General features: G+C 44.0%; 1 protein-coding gene across 1 annotated transcript in view; it reads right to left on the bottom strand.

Moving 5' to 3' along the window:
- Window positions 1-18,268, bottom strand: part of DNAH8 (dynein axonemal heavy chain 8) — a 329,590-nt gene that overhangs the window by 98,201 nt on the left and 213,121 nt on the right. The window contains exons 42-51 of the mRNA XM_075863774.1: window positions 17,595-17,756; window positions 15,680-15,904; window positions 15,225-15,397; window positions 12,582-12,760; window positions 12,006-12,193; window positions 11,829-11,915; window positions 9,113-9,220; window positions 7,510-7,644; window positions 4,286-4,447; window positions 3,653-3,899 (exon numbers count right to left, since the gene is read on the bottom strand). Coding sequence (XP_075719889.1) covers window positions 3,653-3,899; window positions 4,286-4,447; window positions 7,510-7,644; window positions 9,113-9,220; window positions 11,829-11,915; window positions 12,006-12,193; window positions 12,582-12,760; window positions 15,225-15,397; window positions 15,680-15,904; window positions 17,595-17,756 — 1,666 coding nt within the window. The remainder of the gene's footprint in view (window positions 1-3,652; window positions 3,900-4,285; window positions 4,448-7,509; window positions 7,645-9,112; window positions 9,221-11,828; window positions 11,916-12,005; window positions 12,194-12,581; window positions 12,761-15,224; window positions 15,398-15,679; window positions 15,905-17,594; window positions 17,757-18,268) is intronic.

Consider the following 18,268-nt stretch of genomic DNA (forward strand, 5'->3'; position numbering starts at 1 on the left):
TGGACATGATGATAGAGACAGCAGACAGACAATCACTGGCGGACATGATGATAGAGACAGCAGACAGACAATCACTGGAGGACATGATAGAGACAGAGGACAGACAATCACTGGAGGACATGATGATAGAGACAGCAGACAGACAATCACTGGCGGACATGATGATAGAGACAGCTGACAGACAATTACTGGAGGACATGATGATAGAGACAGAGAACAGACAATCACTGGTGGACATGATGATAGAGACAGCAGACAGACAATCACTGGAGGACATGATGATAGAGACAGCGGACAGACAATCACTGGAGGACATGATAGAGACAGCTGACAGACAATTACTGGAGGACATGATGATAGAGACAGCAGACAGACAATCACTGGAGGACATGATGATAGAGACAGCGGACAGAATCACTGGAAGACATGATGATAGAGACAGCAGACAGACAATCACTGGAGGACATGATGATAGAGACAGCGGACAGACAATCACTGGAGGACATGATGATAGAGACAGCGGACAGACAATTACTGGAGGACATAATAGAGACAGCGGACAATCACTGGAGAACATGATGATAGAGACAGCAGACAGACAATCACTGGAGGACATGATGATAGAGACAGCGGACAGACAATCACTGGAGGACATGATGATAGAGACAGCGGACAGACAATTACTGGAGGACATGATAATAGAGACAGCGGACAATCACTGGAGAACATGATGATAGAGACAGCAGACAGACAATCACGGGAGGGCATGATGATTGAAACAGCAGACAGACAATCACTGGAGGACATGATGATAGAGACAGCGGACGGACAATCACTGGAGGACATGATGATAGAGACAAAGGACAGACATTCACTGGAGGACATGATGATAGAGACAGCTGACAGACAATCACTGGAGGAAATGATGATAGAGACAGCTGAAAGACAATCACTGGAGGACATGATGATAGAGACAGTGGACAGACAATCACTGGAGGGCATGATGATAGAGACAGAGGACAGACAATCACTGGAGGACACGATGATAGAGACAGAGGACAGACAATCACTGGAGGACATGATGATAGAGACAGAGAACAGACAATCACTGGAGGACAGGATGATAGAGACAGCGGACAGACAATCACTGGAGGGCATGATGATAGAGACAGAGGACAGACAATCACTGGAGGACATGATGATAGAGACAGAGGACAGACAATCACTGGAGGATATGATGATAGAGACATCGGACAGACAATCACTGGAGGGCATGATGGTAGACAGCTGACAGAAAATCACTGGAGGACATGATGATAGAGACAGAGGACAGACAATCACTGGAGGACATGATGATAGAGACAGCGGACAGACAATCACTGGAGGGCATGATGATAGAGACAGAGGACAGACAATCACTGGAGGACATGATGATAGAGACAGAGGACAGACAATCACTGGAGGGCATGATGATAGAGACAGCAGACAGACAATCACGGGAGGGCATGATGTTAGAGACAGCGGATAGACAATCACTGGAGGACATGATGATAGAGACAGAGGACAGATAATCACTGGTGTTTTGTATTAGAGCAGGGTTGATGTCATGTGAAGAGGTATAAAATTGATTGTCATCAGCGTAGAGATGGTACTGAAAGCCAAATCTGCTCATGGTTTGTCTAATAGGGGCTGTGAAAAGAGGAGCGGACCTAGGACTGATCCCTGAGGAACTCCGACATCAAGGGGAAGAGGAGAAGAATTAGAACCAGCAAATGACACACTGAACGAGCGGTCAGAGAGATAGGAAGAAAACTAAAAGAGAGCAGTGTCCTTAAACTCTTCCCGCACCAGGACGTACAGTTGCGCGGCGCACACTGTCTTAAACTGAAACTGGCCGGACGATAATGATGGTCCCCTTAACGTAATATTTTGTTTCTCAACCATTTGAGGCAATTACTGCAAACAAACCATTTATGTAACTCTCAGTGAGACTTCTGCACCTGTCCACAGGTATTTTGGCCGCTCCTCGTGAGCTCCGGCTGTCTCAGGTGTGAAGGTGACTTCTCCAGATGGCAGATTTCAGCTCCTTCCAGAGATGTTCAATAGAATTTAGATCAGGGCTCATAGAAGCCACTTCACAATAGTCCAATGCTTTGCTCTTGGACATTCTTGGATGTTTTTAGCTTTGTGTTTTTGGTCATTATCCTGTTGGAGAACCCATGACCTGCGGCTGAGACCAAGCCTCCTGACACTGGGCAGCACATTCACTCCAGAATGCCTTGATAGTTTTGAGATTTCATATTACCCTGCGCAGATTCAAGACGCCCTGTGCCAGATGCAGCAAAACAGCCCCAAAACATAAGCGAGCCTCCTCCATGTCTCACAGTAAGTACAATGTTCTTTTCTTTGTATGCTTCATGTTTGCGTCTGTGAACATAGAGCTGACGTGACTTGCCAAAAAGCTCCAGTTTTGTCTCATCTGCCCAAAGAACATTATACCAGAAGCTTTGTGGCTTGTCAATATGCATTTTGGCAAATTCCGGTCTCGCTTTTTTATCATCAGCTCTATGTTCACAGACAATGTTCCAACAATTATGTCCACGACTGTGTGTGTATATATATATATAATTAATCTACAAAATAAGGTGAGTCAATTTGTAAGTCCAATATATTGCTTATCCTGTAATGATCCTGAGTTGCATCCTGTATTATACTCCAGAGCTGCACTCACTATTCTGCTGGTGGAGTCACTGTGTACATACATTACATTACTTATCCTGTACTGATCCTGAGTTACATCCTGTATTATACTCCAGAGCTGCACTCACTATTCTGCTGGTGTAGTCACTGTGTACATACATTACAATACTTATCCTGTACTGATCCGGAGTTATATCCTGTATTATACTCCAGAGCTGCACTCACTTTTCTGCTGGTGGAGTCACTGTGTACATTACATTACTTATCCTGTACTGATCCTGAGTTACATCCTGTATTATACTCCAGAGCTGTAATCACTATTCTGCTGGTGGAGTCACTGTGTACATACATTACTTATCCTGTACTGATCCTGGGTTACATCTTGTATTATACTCCAGAGCTGCACTCACTATTCTGTTGGTGGAGTCACTGTGTACATACATTACTTATCCTGTACTGATCCTGAGTTACATCCTGTATTATACTCCAGAGCTGCACTCACTATTCTGTTGGTGGAGTCACTGTGTACATACATTACTTATCCTGTACTGATCTTGGGTTACATCCTTTATTATACTCCAGAGCTGCACTCACTATTCTGCTGGTGGAGTCACTGTGTACATACATTACATAACTTATCCTGTATTGATCCTGGGTTACATCCTGTATTATACTTACCAATTTGTAAGTTTTTTATCGAAAGTCAGCATACTCGTGGACAGATGCACCTCCTAACACCTAGCTTAGGTGAGCTTCTATAATGCAAGGTGTTTATTCTACATTGGATGACTGTACAGAGCCTGCTAAGCGCCTTCCCTTGAAGTGGGTCCCGAATAATTAGGTGAATTGTTTTACAGTCTATTGTACACATGAGGGTGTTTTTTGTATAGTGGGAGGTCTGTTTTAACGCTATAGGTCCGAATAGAAGAAAAACCCATACAGTAAATGATACCTTTTTTGGTTTTCAGTGTCTTCCTCCACAATGTAGAAAATATTCCATCTGTCCAGTCATTGGTTGCTGTATCCAGGCGTCCAAACATCTGAGGTGCCGTAATAGCCTTCGGGTTCATGCGCACCTCTCGATGTGGAAAACCACATTCTGTCATGGCTTTCATGAGCAAATTGATAACTGAGGATTTTCCAGAACCGCTAGGACCAAGAGTCATGAGCCCATGACGTACTTGAGATGTTTCATACAGCTGTAAGATACAAGAAAGAAATTAACATTTTCCTTTAACACCTAAAGCTGCAACATAAACTGTTGATTCATGGAGAGGGAATTACTTTCCTATGTGAGATGATAAAGTCTGAAAGCAGTGGTGTTTCTTTTGGCTTTCTGCACGGTAACATATTTGCTGTAATTTTCCTGGACTATTGCATAGCAACAGTCAATGTCTGCATCGGGTGACAAGAGTAGATCACCACCATTCTGCGTGATCTGCATTTCTCATCAGGAGAACCCTTACTGCCCCCCCCCCCAAACTTAAAGTGTCCCCTTCGTTCTTGTCATTGTTGCCAGAGGTCAGACATATGTGTGCAATCCGTTAAATTTCTCAACTTCCAAGCAAAGACTTTAGTTCTTTACCTGGATAAGTTTAAGGTTCCAAGGTGGATGATTTACCAGTCCAGATATTTTCACTTGACTTGTTACAGCTTTTTGGAGATCCATGTATGAATTTCTGTCTAACTGAATGCCATGGAAAAGGTCATTGATCAGACTACAGAAGAGGGGTTCATCTTCATCAACCTGAGGGAAAACATATGAATGATATAACGGCATTAATGACAAATCCTGACGGAGAAGCATTGAAGAAAGAACTGCCCAGAAATGTCTACAAAGCAGATCAGTAATATAAGGTAATGGTCACACACAGTGGATGGTTTATAGTAAACAGCCTGAAAATCCATATCAAAATCTGCAATATATGTGGAATGCTGTTGATTTTTATTTTTTTATTCTGTTATATTGTTTAAATGATACAAACACTGGTAATCCTGTCCCCCTTTTTCTCCCTGTAAAGGATATAGGTACATAGTACTGCCTCCCTGTCTGTACAGATAGTACTGCCTCCCTGTCTCTCCCTGTAAATGATGTAGGTACAGATAATACTGCCTCCCTGTCTTTCCCTGTAAATGATGTAGGTACAGATAGTACTGCCTCCCTGTCTCTCCCTGTAAATGATGTAGGTACAGATAATACTGCCTCCCTGTCTCTCCTGGTAAATGATGTAGGTACGGATAGTACTGCCTCCCTTGTCTCTTTCTGTAAATGATGTAGGTACAGATAGTACTGCCTCACTGTCTTTCCCTGTATATGATGTAGGTACAGATAGTACTGCCTCCCTGTCTTTCCCTGTAAATGATGTAGGTACAGATAGTACTGCCTCCCTGTCTTTCCTTGTAAATTATATAGGTACAGATAGTACTGTCTCCCTTGTCTCTTCATGAAGATGATGTAGGTACAGATAGTACTGCCTCCCTGTCTTTCCTTGTAAATTATATAGGTACAGATAGTACTGTCTCCCTTGTCTCTTCATGAAGATGATGTTTGTACAGATAGTACTGCCTTCTTGTCTCTCCCTTTACATGATCTAGATCAGGGGTAGGCAACCTTTTTGGTATGGTGTGCCAATAAAAAAAAAAAAACTGTTGCGACGTACATGACATAAACAAAATCAGTTAATTAAAATTACATTTCAGTGTGACCCTTGTATCTGACTTTCTTTACAAAGATGATCCCAAATGTGCATAAGAGGAGACTGAACACAAGCTGGGGGGTGCACGTTGGAGAGACCACGGCTACTGAACACCAGCTAGGGGGAACTGCACAAAGGAGAGACCGCAGCTACTAAACATCAGCTAGGGGGAACTGCACATAGGAGAGATCGTGACTACTGAATACCAGCTGGTGGGAAACTGCACATAGGAGAGATCTTGACTACTGAACACCAGCTGGTGGGAGCTGCACATAGGAGAGACTGCAGCTACTGAACACCAGCTAGTGGGAACTGCACATATGAGAGATCGTGACTACTGAACACCAGCTAGTGGGAACTGCACATAGGAGAGACTGCAGCTACTGAACCCCAGCTAGGAGGAACTGCACATAGGAGAGATCGTGACTACTGAACACCAGCTGGTGAGAACTGCACATAGGAGAGACTGCAGCTACTGAACACCAGCTAGTGGGAACTGCACATAGGAGAGATCGTGACTACTGAACACCAGCTGGTGGGAACTGCACATAGGAGAAAATGCAGCTACTGAACACCAGCTAATGGGAACTGCACATAGGAGAGATCGTGACTACTGAACACCAGCTGGTGAGAACTGCACATAAGAGAGATCGTGACTACTGAACACCAGCTGGTGGGAACTGCACATAGGTGAGACTGCAGCTACTGAACACCAGCTAGTGGGAACTGCACATAGGAGAGATCGTGACTACTGAACACCAGCTGGTGGGAACTGCACATAGGAGAGATCTTGACTACTGAACACCAGCTGGTGGGAGCTGCACATAGGAGAGACTGCAGCTACTTAACACCAGCTAGTGGGAACTGCACATAGGAGAGATCGTGACTACTGAACACCAGCTAGTTGGAACTGCACATAGGAGAGACTGCAGCTACTGAACCCCAGCTAGGAGGAACTGCACATAAGAGAGATCGACTACTGAACACCAGCTGGTGAGAACTGCACATAGGAGAGACTGCAGCTACTGAACACCAGCTAGTGGGAACTGCACATAGGAGAGATCATGACTACTGAACACCAGCTGGTGGGAACTGCACATAGGAGAAAATGCAGCTACTGAACACCAGCTAATGGGAACTGTACATAGGAGAGATCTGACTACTGAACACCAGCTGGTGAGAACTGCACATAGGAGAGACTGCAGCTACTGAACCCCAGCTAGGGGGAACTGCACATAGGAGAGACTGCAAATACTGAACACCAGCTAGGGGGAACTGCACAAAGGAGAGACTGCAGCTACTAAACACCAGCTAGTGGGAACTGCACATAGGAGAGATCTTGACTACTGAACACCAGCTGGTGGGAGCTGCACATAGGAGAGACTGCAGCTACTGAACACCAGCTAGTGGGAACTGCACATATGAGAGATCGTGACTACTGAACACCAGCTAGTGGGAACTGCACATAGGAGAGACTGCAGCTACTGAACCCCAGCTAGGAGGAACTGCACATAGGAGAGATCGTGACTACTGAACACCAGCTGGTGAGAACTGCACATAGGAGAGACTGCAGCTACTAAACACCAGCTAGTGGGAACTGCACATAGGAGAGATCGTGACTACTGAACACCAGCTGGTGGGAACTGCACATAGGAGAGACTGCAGCTACTGAACACCAGCTAGGGGGAACTGCACATAGGAGAGATCAACACCAGCTGGTGGGAACTGCCTTCCTCTTGATCAACATGGCAGAAGAATGGGACAGTCACACGCAGCAGATTTTGTTGTAGAAATTTCTGCGACTGATAATCAATTCCATTCATCTGAATGGAGTTTTGCAGAAATCCATTCACCTTCTGCAGAAACAACCCTATTCAGATGAATGGAATTGATTTTCAGTCGCAAAAATTTCTGCAACAAAATCTGCCGCGTGTGACTGTCCCCTAATAGGCTAAACTGGACAGTCTTTTTTCAGCCTTACAAACTATTACTATATTAAAGGGGAATTTCAGCTTCACGGTCTACTATTAGGAGAACACTCACCCGTTACACATTATTTCAGTTACTTTGGTTTATTTAACGCACTTATATTAACTGTAGGTTCGACACATACCAGCTTGGAAAGGTTCATATCTCGCAATCCTCTCATCACAATACTGGATTCACTCTCCTCCGGTCTTGCTCTTTTCTGTGCCCCCAGTGTTCTCAAAACTGACAGGATGTTTCTCAAGCCAAAGTCATAATGAACCTACGTAATTATACATGTTTTATGGATGAATGTGCTACGGGTTAGTATATTTCACTGATTTAGAACAAATTATTAGGGTGTATTCACACGTGCCAGTGACATCGGTAATATTCCACGCAGACACAAAACATGCAGCATACGGTTTGACCTTAAATTACCGTGGTTTTGTGATGCTTTTTTTTGTCCGCACGGTAATTACAGTTGCTACCGTCACGTGTTAATATACCCTGAATAGGAATGTGAATAAAAGTCTAAATTCTCTGATAAATTAATTTCGCTTAGCAGTTATTTTAACACCTAATAGAAAAAAAAGTTTTGGAAGAAGAACATTTTCTTACTGGCTGTGCTCACATGAAATGTTTTTTGTTTGTTTTTTTATTTTTTAAATTACTTTTAGAGGAAAAATGGGAATAGGTATTTTTTTTTAACTTTTAATATTTGAATAATTATCATTACTAAAAACTTTATTTCACTTTTTTTTACACATTTTATTAGCCCCGCTATGGGATTTGAACCAGTGATCGTTGGATTGCTGGTACAATACACCGCCATACTAATGTATTGCACTGTATAGTAATTTATACAGCCTTCTGTTAAGCCCAGCAGGGCTTAACAGAGGCAGAGTGAAGGCAGTCCTGGGTGTCATGACAAGCATCCCCCCCCCTCCCGCGTTGCGGGGGTGGCAATGAGCTGTCGGAGGGTGCCATCAGCCTCTTTTCAACACCTCAGATGCTGTACTTAAAGGGTTAAACGGCCAGCAAATGTGGGATCGCTGTTCCTGCCCGTTAGTCCCGGGTGTCAGCTGTAAAACACAGCTAACACCCACAGGGTAAGGAGTGTTGTCAGCACGTGAGCGCGCTCCATACATGACACCCCCCCGCACCAGGAAGTAATAGCACGTCACGGTGTGCGAAGGGGTTAAACACCTTTGATCCCTGTAATATATTGTAGCCTGGTAAAGGTGCCCATACACATCAGATGGAGGCCGACCGTACCCTCCGATTTCAGTGAAACTGCTGTAATGGGCAGTTCTGACTCCGATGGCAGATGTCGATGGGAGAGAAGGATCAAGCATGTCAGATTTCAACATGCCCGATCCTTTGTTCCTGCGGGAGATAAACCGCTGAAAGAGTCTGGCAGCGGCTTATTTGGGAGGAATAGCGGTCGGCCCAACGAGTATTCAGCCAACAACTATCTAAAGTGTATGACCACCTTCAGGCTCTGTTCACATGGTGTTGGTGGTGGATGTTTGGCCTATACCATATCATTGCATACATCGCCCATTGGCCCACTGTAAAAAGAAAAAAAAACGTATACAACGCCATATTTTTTGCAGTATCCCCCTATATTGAAAAGCATAGCCTTTTGGCATAACTTGGGCCCATTTTACCCTATGGACATTTAAAGTCATGATGTAATACCCACGTCCTTGGCAGCGATAGGGTTAAATGGCTGACAAAGTACATACCTGTTTTGACAGCTGTTCTTCACAGAGTTTATACAGCACATAAAATTTCTGAGACAAGGACACGTTGTCCAGAAACCCACAGCTGGCAAGCTTTACTCTTATTATAATCTGAAACAGCAAAAATATGCAGACTTAGTAGTTCTATAAAAATCATGCAGAATATACCAGGTGATCAAGGTGCCAGCAGGTCATGTGTTCACCTATAGCCCCCGGCTTTCCTGTAGAACTTATGTTACGTTCGCATGTATTCAATTGGCCCCAGGACTTTGACACAATGTAGTTAGTCAGGTGATCAGAGAAGATCAATAGAACTACAAAATACAGATACAACATAAGTAGAAGCGTTTAGAGGAGCAGGCCGAGGTCTCTAGCAGTGCGGGTCAGTACCAGACAGGATCCAAGGCACCAGAAGATCAGACAAAGGTGATGATCAGACAAAAGAAGTTCATATAGAAGGTTGAAGTTGAGGTGTCACATGCTCATCTAACCCAGACACGGCTCTCCCCACCAGCTGCCACTGCAATGAGTGTTGCGGCGGGGCTGGCAGGGATGTCCGGTGGTGCATGTCAATCAATCAGAGAGGAAAGTGCTTTATTTAAAATGGCTATGCACATGTGGGGAAGAGGGTTTGGCTGGCAGCGCTTGGGCTCAGACGCATCTAATTTCAGCTCTTCTTACTTACCCTAACTTTTCTGCACAAATTTGCCGTCTGAAGGCCTAGATTTGCCTGAATTGAAGCCACTACAGCATACTGAACTTCAGCTACCTACTGTGACCATGGCACCGGGAAGGAAAGTGTTGGAATCCCACTTTTTGTGGAGGTTATGTGCTCAGGCCTAGCGCCTGCCATGTCTCCATCCGGCCTCTAAGCTTCACTGCACGCCGCTGCACTATGGCTGCTTACCCTGGACCACTCCATTCTCCATAAGACGGGTGTATGAGGCAATGGATGTTCTTCAACTCAGGCTTCTGGTGCTGCAGGTACCAGGTCACCACGTGGACCCGCGGCCCCATCGACACACTATTCCGGCCACTCTTGTGCTGGACCCATGAGGATCCTGACGCCTGGCCAAAGTAACTTTGAGCCAAACTTTCTTCTCTGTTTCGGCCCCTCGAGGGCATGCTCGGATATTGGCGGGTCTGCTGAGACAGCTACTCATCTGGTGCCTGGTGCCCTTTCCTCTGCCCTTAAACTGGATCCAGCCATGATACTTACACCATTCCCATGCTAAGCCCTCATATTTTCATGCTATACAGATGGTCATATATCACTATATGCAGTTTCAGGGTTATGTTGCTGGGGCTCATGACTGGGTTTGTATACTGTGTTCTCTGCCCGTTTACTGGGTCCAGCTTATTCTGCCCGTTGTTAAGACATTTTATTCTCCTGTATAAATGCTATGGTTCTCTCTCATGGTTATTCTAGTACTTGCTTTGGTTATGGCCCCCCCTCACTATTAGGCTTGATTCACACGATCGTGTCCATTTTACGCACGTAAAAAACGCAGCGTTCTTCCTGTATTACAGTTCCGTGCGCCATCAGTGTTTTTTTCCGTGTGGCATCAGTTTTTCATGTCGGTGTTGGTGAACATTTTTTTATTTCTTTATTCTTTTCTCTGCATTTCTTTAGCAACTGGTGCGTGAATCACGGACAGCACACGGAAGACGTCCGTGTGATGTCCGTGATTTTCCGCAAAAACGCACCAAAATAGAACATGCAGTGAGTTTCATGCAACGGAAACACGCTGCGTGAAAAATCACGCATCTGAATATCCCCATTGAGTTGCATAGGTCCGTTGTTTTCACGCACAGCACACGGACGTACCGTATACAACGTTCGTGAGTATCAGGCCTTATTGTGTAAAGCTAGGTAATGACCCATACATTTTTTGGCAACTTTCGACAGCTCTGGTCTTTACTATAGGGTCTACATATTTTGCTTACTATTTTAGATCCTCGTTTTTGTTGCTCTCCACTGCAATTTGTGCTATGCTTACATTTGCTTCTAACTGTTGTCTGCTTACATTTTATAAAATGATGTGTTGTTATTTTAATTATTACCCATCCTTGCTAATATTGAAGTTTCTCTGGAGAGGGGAGTACTGCACAGGTTCTTGTAAACCAGTATGAAAGGTGTTGGGACCAACCAGCGCTGGGCCACCTCTCTCCAAGGGCCACATAGTCACATGGTCTGGCACCCTGGTATGTGGGCCCCAGTCTTTCGCTCAAAGAAATAATAACTAGTAGGGTTACCTCTTCAGTGCACCTCAATTGTGTGGCAGAGAAAGTTGGAAGTCGGGCCGGCTTACCGACATTTAAATTCCAAAAATTTGGACAATTTAAGTCTGCCCCATTCTTCCCCGGGAGCCCTCACAACTCTCAGAAATGCCCACTCTTGCAGCAAATTTGTATAAGCTCTGCCCCTTTTGCGGTCCAGTTTGCGGGAGGCTCCTGCCAAAATCGGGACAGTTGGCAAGTATGAGATATATATATAGGCAACCTTACAAGCTAGAGTAGTGTCTGCCTCCTACAGACACTGCGTTGGGATTGATCTGCTCAGAATCTGTAGAATTGGTATAGGGTGTGTAAGAAGAGACAATATTTGTTTCTAGAGTCAGCCCCCAATGGCAGGAGTCTATAGAGATGACTACTGTGCCCCCTAATGCCACAAACAAGAACATTAGGATTTTATCTTTGAGATATACAAATGTATCACCTGTCGGTCAGGTACCATCATAGAAACAGTTCTAAATTGTATCTTCAGGTTCTCAGGGAGCTCCTGACGCCCAGCATATCCAGGATTCTAATGGAAACACACATGAAATTTAGGTAAGATCCCATTAAAAGTTCCAAAAATGATATAACTTGGATATTTGCAATAACACAAACTTACCATTGTCAAAAATATTCCAAATTCTGGATTTAGGTTAACTATGTCCCCATCACTGAAAATAAAATGTTTTCTCCTTTCTTTTCTTGCAGATAAGACTATATAAATCTGCTGCGCAGCCACTGACAGAACTGGGAGCTTAATACGGTTAAATTCATCAAAGCAGCCCCAGGACCCTGACTGAGCGAGACCTACAAATAGAAGAGAAAAACACAAATATCTGCAACTAATCTGAAAAAGGTCAGTAAGCTGTAATTCACCTGGGGGACGTACTGTAAGAGGTGCAATCATTAGAATATGTCAATAAGATACTTGGTGATATACTAATACTAATGGACAGAAAATGTGAAAATAAATCCTTTTGCTATTTTAATATATTAAAAATAATTTGTGTGTTTTGAGATTACCTACATTGGTGTCACCACCTGACTGACCGCTGATGTATGTGTCGTTTGTCTGCGCAGTTGCATTCTCCTCCCTTGACAGGCCGAGAACATCACGCTTTCCCTCTTGTACATTATAAACTATCCGGTCCTATAAGATTCAGTATATGTAAAAACTCTAACCAACTTGTGTTACCTTTAAAGATTCTTCCTAGCCCCCTGAAGTCCATCTGATCAGAACAGTTAAACACCACCACGTATTTCCCCAAAGCTTTTCCCATGTCCTTCACGGTTTCCGTTTTCCCAGTGCCAGCGGGACCAGCGGGAACTCCTCCCATGTTCATTCCTATAGCCTGAGCCAACGTAATGTAACACCTGAAAACGGCAGAATTAGGAGAATGTCATCTTTGTCCAGGGTAACGTCATACTAATGTTCTTCCCATCTGTCCGTGTCACCTTTCTTCCTGTCTGTCCGTGTCACCTTTCTTCCTGTCTGTCCGTGTCACCTTTCTTCCTATCTGTCCGTGTCACCTTTCTTCCTATCTGTCCGTGTCACCTTTCTTCCTATCTGTCCGTGTCACCTTTCTTCCTATCTGTCCGTGTCACCTTTCTTCCTATCTGTCCGTGTCACCTTTCTTCCTATCTGTCCGTGTCACCTTTCTTCCCGTCTGTCCGTGTCACCTTTCTTCCCATCTGTCCGTGTCACCTTTCTTCCTGTCTGTCCGTGTCACCTTTCTTCCTGTCTGTCCGTGTCACCTTTCTTCCTGTCTGTCCGTGTCACCTTTCTTCCTATCTGTCCGTGTCACCTTTCTTCCAGGTAGTCCGTGTCACCTTTCTTCCTATCTGTCCGTGTCACCTTTCTTCCTATCTGTCCGTGTCACCTTTCTTCCTGTCTGTCCGTGTCACCTTTCTTCCTGTCTGTCCGTGTCACCTTTCTTCCTGTCTGTCCGTGTCACCTTTCTTCCTATCTGTCCGTGTCACCTTTCTTCCTATCTGTCCGTGTCACCTTTCTTCCTATCTGTCCGTGTCACCTTTCTTCCTATCTGTCCGTGTCACCTTTCTTCCTATCTGTCCGTGTCACCTTTCTTCCTATCTGTCCGTGTCACCTTTCTTCCTGTCTGTCCGTGTCACCTTTCTTCCTGTCTGTCCGTGTCACCTTTCTTCCTGTCTGTCCGTGCCACCTTTCTTCCTGTCTGTCCGTGTCACCTTTCTTCCTATCTGTCCGTGTCAACTTTCTTCCTATCTGTCCGTGTCACCTTTCTTCCTGTCTGTCCGTGTCACCTTTCTTCCTGTCTGTCCGTGTCACCTTTCTTCCTGTCTGTCCGTGTCACCTTTCTTCCTATCTGTCCGTGTCACCTTTCTTCCTGTCTGTCCGTGTCACCTTTCTTCCTGTCTGTCCGTGTCACCTTTCTTCCTGTCTGTCCGTGTCACCTTTCTTCCTATCTGTCCGTGTCACCTTTCTTCCTATCTGTCCGTGTCACCTTTCTTCCTGTCTGTCCGTGTCACCTTTCTTCCTGTCTGTCTGTGTCACCTTTCTTCCTGTCTGTCCGTGTCACCTTTCTTCCTATCTGTCCGTGTCACCTTTCTTCCTATCTGTCCGTGTCACCTTTCTTCCTATCTGTCCGTGTCACCTTTCTTCCTATCTGTCCGTGTCACCTTTCTTCCTGTCTGTCCGTGTCACCTTTCTTCCGGTCTGTCTGTGTCACCTTTCTTCCTATCTGTCCGTGTCACCTTTCTTCCTATCTGTCCGTGTCACCTTTCTTCCTCTGTCCGTGTCACCTTTCTTCCTGTCTGTCCGTGTCACCTTTCTTCCTATCTGTCCGTGTCACCTTTCTTCCTATCTGTCCGTGCCACCTTTCTTCCTGTCTGTCCGTGTCACCTTTCTTCCTATCTGTCCGTGTCACCTTTCTTCCTGTCTGTCCGTGTCACCTTTCTTCCTGTCTGTCCGTGTCACCTTTCTTCCTGTCTGTCCGTGTCACCTTTCTTCCTATCTGTCCGTGTCACCTTTCTTCCTGTCTGTCCGTGTCACCTTTCTTCCTGTCTGTCTGTGTCACCTTTCTTCCTGTCTGTCCGTGTCACCTTTCTTCCTGTCTGTCCGTGTCACCTTTCGTCCTATCTGTCCGTGTCACCTTTCTTCCTATCTGTCCGTGTCACCTTTCTTCCTATCTGTCCGTGTCACCTTTCTTCCTGTCTGTCCGTGTCACCTTTCTTCCGGTCTGTCCGTGTCACCTTTCTTCCGGTCTGTCTGTGTCACCTTTCTTCCTATCTGTCCGTGTCACATTGTCTGTGCACATTTCAAGAACATGTTTTAAACTTTAAATTAATAGCATTTAAAAATATCAAATATAAACCTTTGTATTTTCACATGAAAGAGACGGTCCACAATAAACATTCCCACAGGTCTATAAAGGAACATTCTGTAATACTGTGTATGTTACGCCTAGCACAGGGCAGAGGGGGAGGAGCATGACACAGGAACCCAATGAACACGAATAAGAAGTCATGCTCCGCCCCCTGGAAGTTGACAGGTTTTCTTTCTATTTTATTTAGTGCAGCATGTGCTATATACATCACATCTTTGGTGCTCATTTTCAACAGGGAAAATATATATATTAAAAGCAGAAGTGCAGTTTCCACATAAAATGTACAACTAGCCGCACATTAGTGTATGAGACGTTAGAGAGGGGCAGCTAAAGTTTGTTAATGATGTTTTATCACCAGTTACACAGATATTGTAAGGATGTATTCACACAGTGCAGTTTCGCGAAACCATGGGAATACAACCTAAAACACATTCTAGTTGTGCCCATTGACGATAACTTCCATGTGGTAGACATACCGATCAGTGAGTTGTGTGATTACCAGACGTTCAGTACAGCCCAGAAATTCATTCTGATACTCAAAGTCAACGTCTGTGATGGACACGACCACTTTGTCCAGATTGTCCTTGAAATAGAATCGGCTCTGCTTCAGCCACTCAAAGTCCTTTGCAGATCGGATGTGCATTTTCACCTAATATAATGATATGACAGCGCAGTGTGACCTCAAACAGCTCTACCGGCTCAGGTAAAAATCAGGAAAGTAAGAACAAGAACTATAGGCCTTCCCATGACTTCATGCCACCCACATTCAATGCATTAACCATTGCTTCCAGCATGGGTTGTGTCGCGTCGCTGCATCGGTGAATATGCTGAACTCCATATTCCAACACCAACAAAATTTCCCTTTAAAAGCTTTGATTCTACTTTATAAATCTTTTATAATAAATGTAAATGGCTAATAAAAATACGTTACCAAGCCATCAAAGATGTCCCTCTGGTGAACATGGATCGTGATTAGAGTCTCAAACTTGATCCTTTCGTATTTCTCCAGGTTGAGGACAGTCTGGCCTATTAATGCATTCAGGATTTCCAAAAATTTCTGGTTGGTGCTTCGCATGACATTTCTATCTTCCTTTATGGTACACAAAGATTCTTCTGAGTCATGTGTCCATATTATCTGAAGCCCTAAAAGGCCGACCTGTAAAAATGATATTGATGTAATGAATCTCTGCAGTGTTATAAATGGAGAAAGCAATTCCCTCTTAAGCCTCATAGATGAGTATAGAAAGCATCGCAGAAACGGAAGAATTTGATCCAGCGCTGCTTCGTTAAAAGGACGTAATATTCCAACATTAAATCAGACTAGAGTAACATCCACTAGGAGTAAGGGCGGTTGTCTCAGCAGGAAGCCTACGCGTTTCCGACAGATCACCTGTCCTTAGTCATGGCACGTTGTTTTACTCTTGTCTGAAATAAAGTTGGAATATTACTTCCTTTTAAGGAAACAGCGCTGGATCAAATTCTTCCGTTTCTGCTGTGTTTGTACCGTGTGACGCCTCGTGGATCCATGCGCAGTCCAAATCTGTATATACATACTGGTGAGCTGGAGGAAGCCTCCTATATTTTCTTATAGAAAGCATCATATAACTGTACCCAAAGGGTGGAATATACATGAATTATTGGAATTGGTGTCTAAAACGTTAGGAAGAACCTGGACAAATGTACAGATTTAACCTCTTCCCGCAACTTGCTGTACATTTACAGCATGGGCCGGATGTTCCCGGGGTATACAGAAGTCATCCAGCTGCAACAGCCAGGATCAGAGAAACTCAGATCCCAGCCCATTAACCCCCTAGCGACCGTAACAGTGATTACAGGAAGAGTACTCCCTCTGTCACCGCATCAAATATTCTAGGTATCAGTCCACCAGCTTGCTGACTATTTCCAAAAACAGCAGGCAGAATTATTACAGCAGCTCTACTTGTAACACTGACAGATGTATTGCCATTTACTGTATTATATTGTGATGGGAAAATGTTATGTATAAAAAAAAAATGACAGAATTGCGTTTTTTCATTTCCCCGCTTATAAAAATAATAAAAGTTATTCAACGAAACATGAGCCCCAAATTGGCGCCATTAATAATACAACTTGTCCCGCAAAAATCAAATCTTCATATGGCTACGTCAATGGAAAAATTAAAAAGCTACGACTCTTGGAATGCAGGGATGAAAAAAACACGTAAAAAAATATTGCTGCATCCATAAGGGGTTAAGTACAGTCATATTTTCTTCTCTTTGTATAGGCTCAGACTACTGAGCTTACTATTTTAATAAGCGGCCGGTACACACATCTTGCACTGCTTATCTCTTGGAGGAAACAAAGGACTGGACTGCCTGTCCGAAATACTGTGTAAGTTTTAGACATTGCAAACTTAGTCAAGGCAGTCCAAAAATTTGCCAAATTTATCACGGCGATGCATGCTGAATAATACATTTGGCGTATCTAGTTAGACACTTTTCTTCCTTATACCCCCTATTAGTTGGCTTAAGTTACGGCAAAATCGTGCACATTTTTGATATCCCATTTTAAGCCACGCCCTTTCCACTAGACCACACCCCTTCATCCCCAAACCACGGCCCTTGCCGAGACAGAATTTTGATGTATTTTGCAAAGTAAATCTGCCTCGCTGTGGGAACTGATGAAAATAACGTGTTTACGGGCAGTAGCTCCAGATGAGGGTTGTATTCTGAGACTGAGAAAAACATTAAGGGTCAAAATGACAACCCAAGACTTTAGTGTCCAGTGGGCACAGCCTTGGGCAGCAGCACAGATACAGCATTTATTTGTCATTTTTGTTAAGGATATTTGATATTTCAGTCATTTACCTGTGCCGGAAAGTTCTTGAGAAAGTTGAGAAGCCGGAAGCCTTCATCATTAATCTGGCGGTGCGCTGATCTTATGACTCCATGTAATGAACGCTGCTGCATGGCAAGCAGCTCCCCCAACCAGACCTCTACAGGACCCCGAGCCTGAACTGGACTGTCCAACTGAAAAGTATTTCCTCATTTATCCAGTGTTATGTAAATGAAACATATTCTCTAATACAAATTATAATATTATACAGGCAATAGTCATTAAAAAACAAAAAGAACATTGCAGCGTTTAAACACCACATTAATCCAAAGCTAAAGCTAAAAGTGTGTAAAGAGTGAGACGGGAACAGACTTGATAAGATTCAGGTCTTCACTCCCAAACAGAGATCCAAGAAGACAGTAAAAGCGACAAAATCCTGTTCAATGGTCCATATTTATTGTCCCCACAGCAGCGTGCAGGGAATAAGTAACGTACGGAGCCGCTACACTGGTTGGGTCTTTTTCTTTTAAGTTCGAGGTAACTACTGTGAAAGGTCGAAATGTGGATTATTCCCTGTTGTAACAACATCACCACTATGTCCATCTTTTTTTTTTACATTTTTGGTACTTTTTATTATACAGCTTCAATGTATTCTATCATATATATATTGGGCGAGGACGTGGAGTCTGAGGCACAGTTGAGTTTT

This window comes from Rhinoderma darwinii, chromosome 4 (genome assembly GCF_050947455.1).
Source record: "Rhinoderma darwinii isolate aRhiDar2 chromosome 4, aRhiDar2.hap1, whole genome shotgun sequence".
NCBI classification, from domain to species: domain Eukaryota; kingdom Metazoa; phylum Chordata; class Amphibia; order Anura; family Rhinodermatidae; genus Rhinoderma; species Rhinoderma darwinii.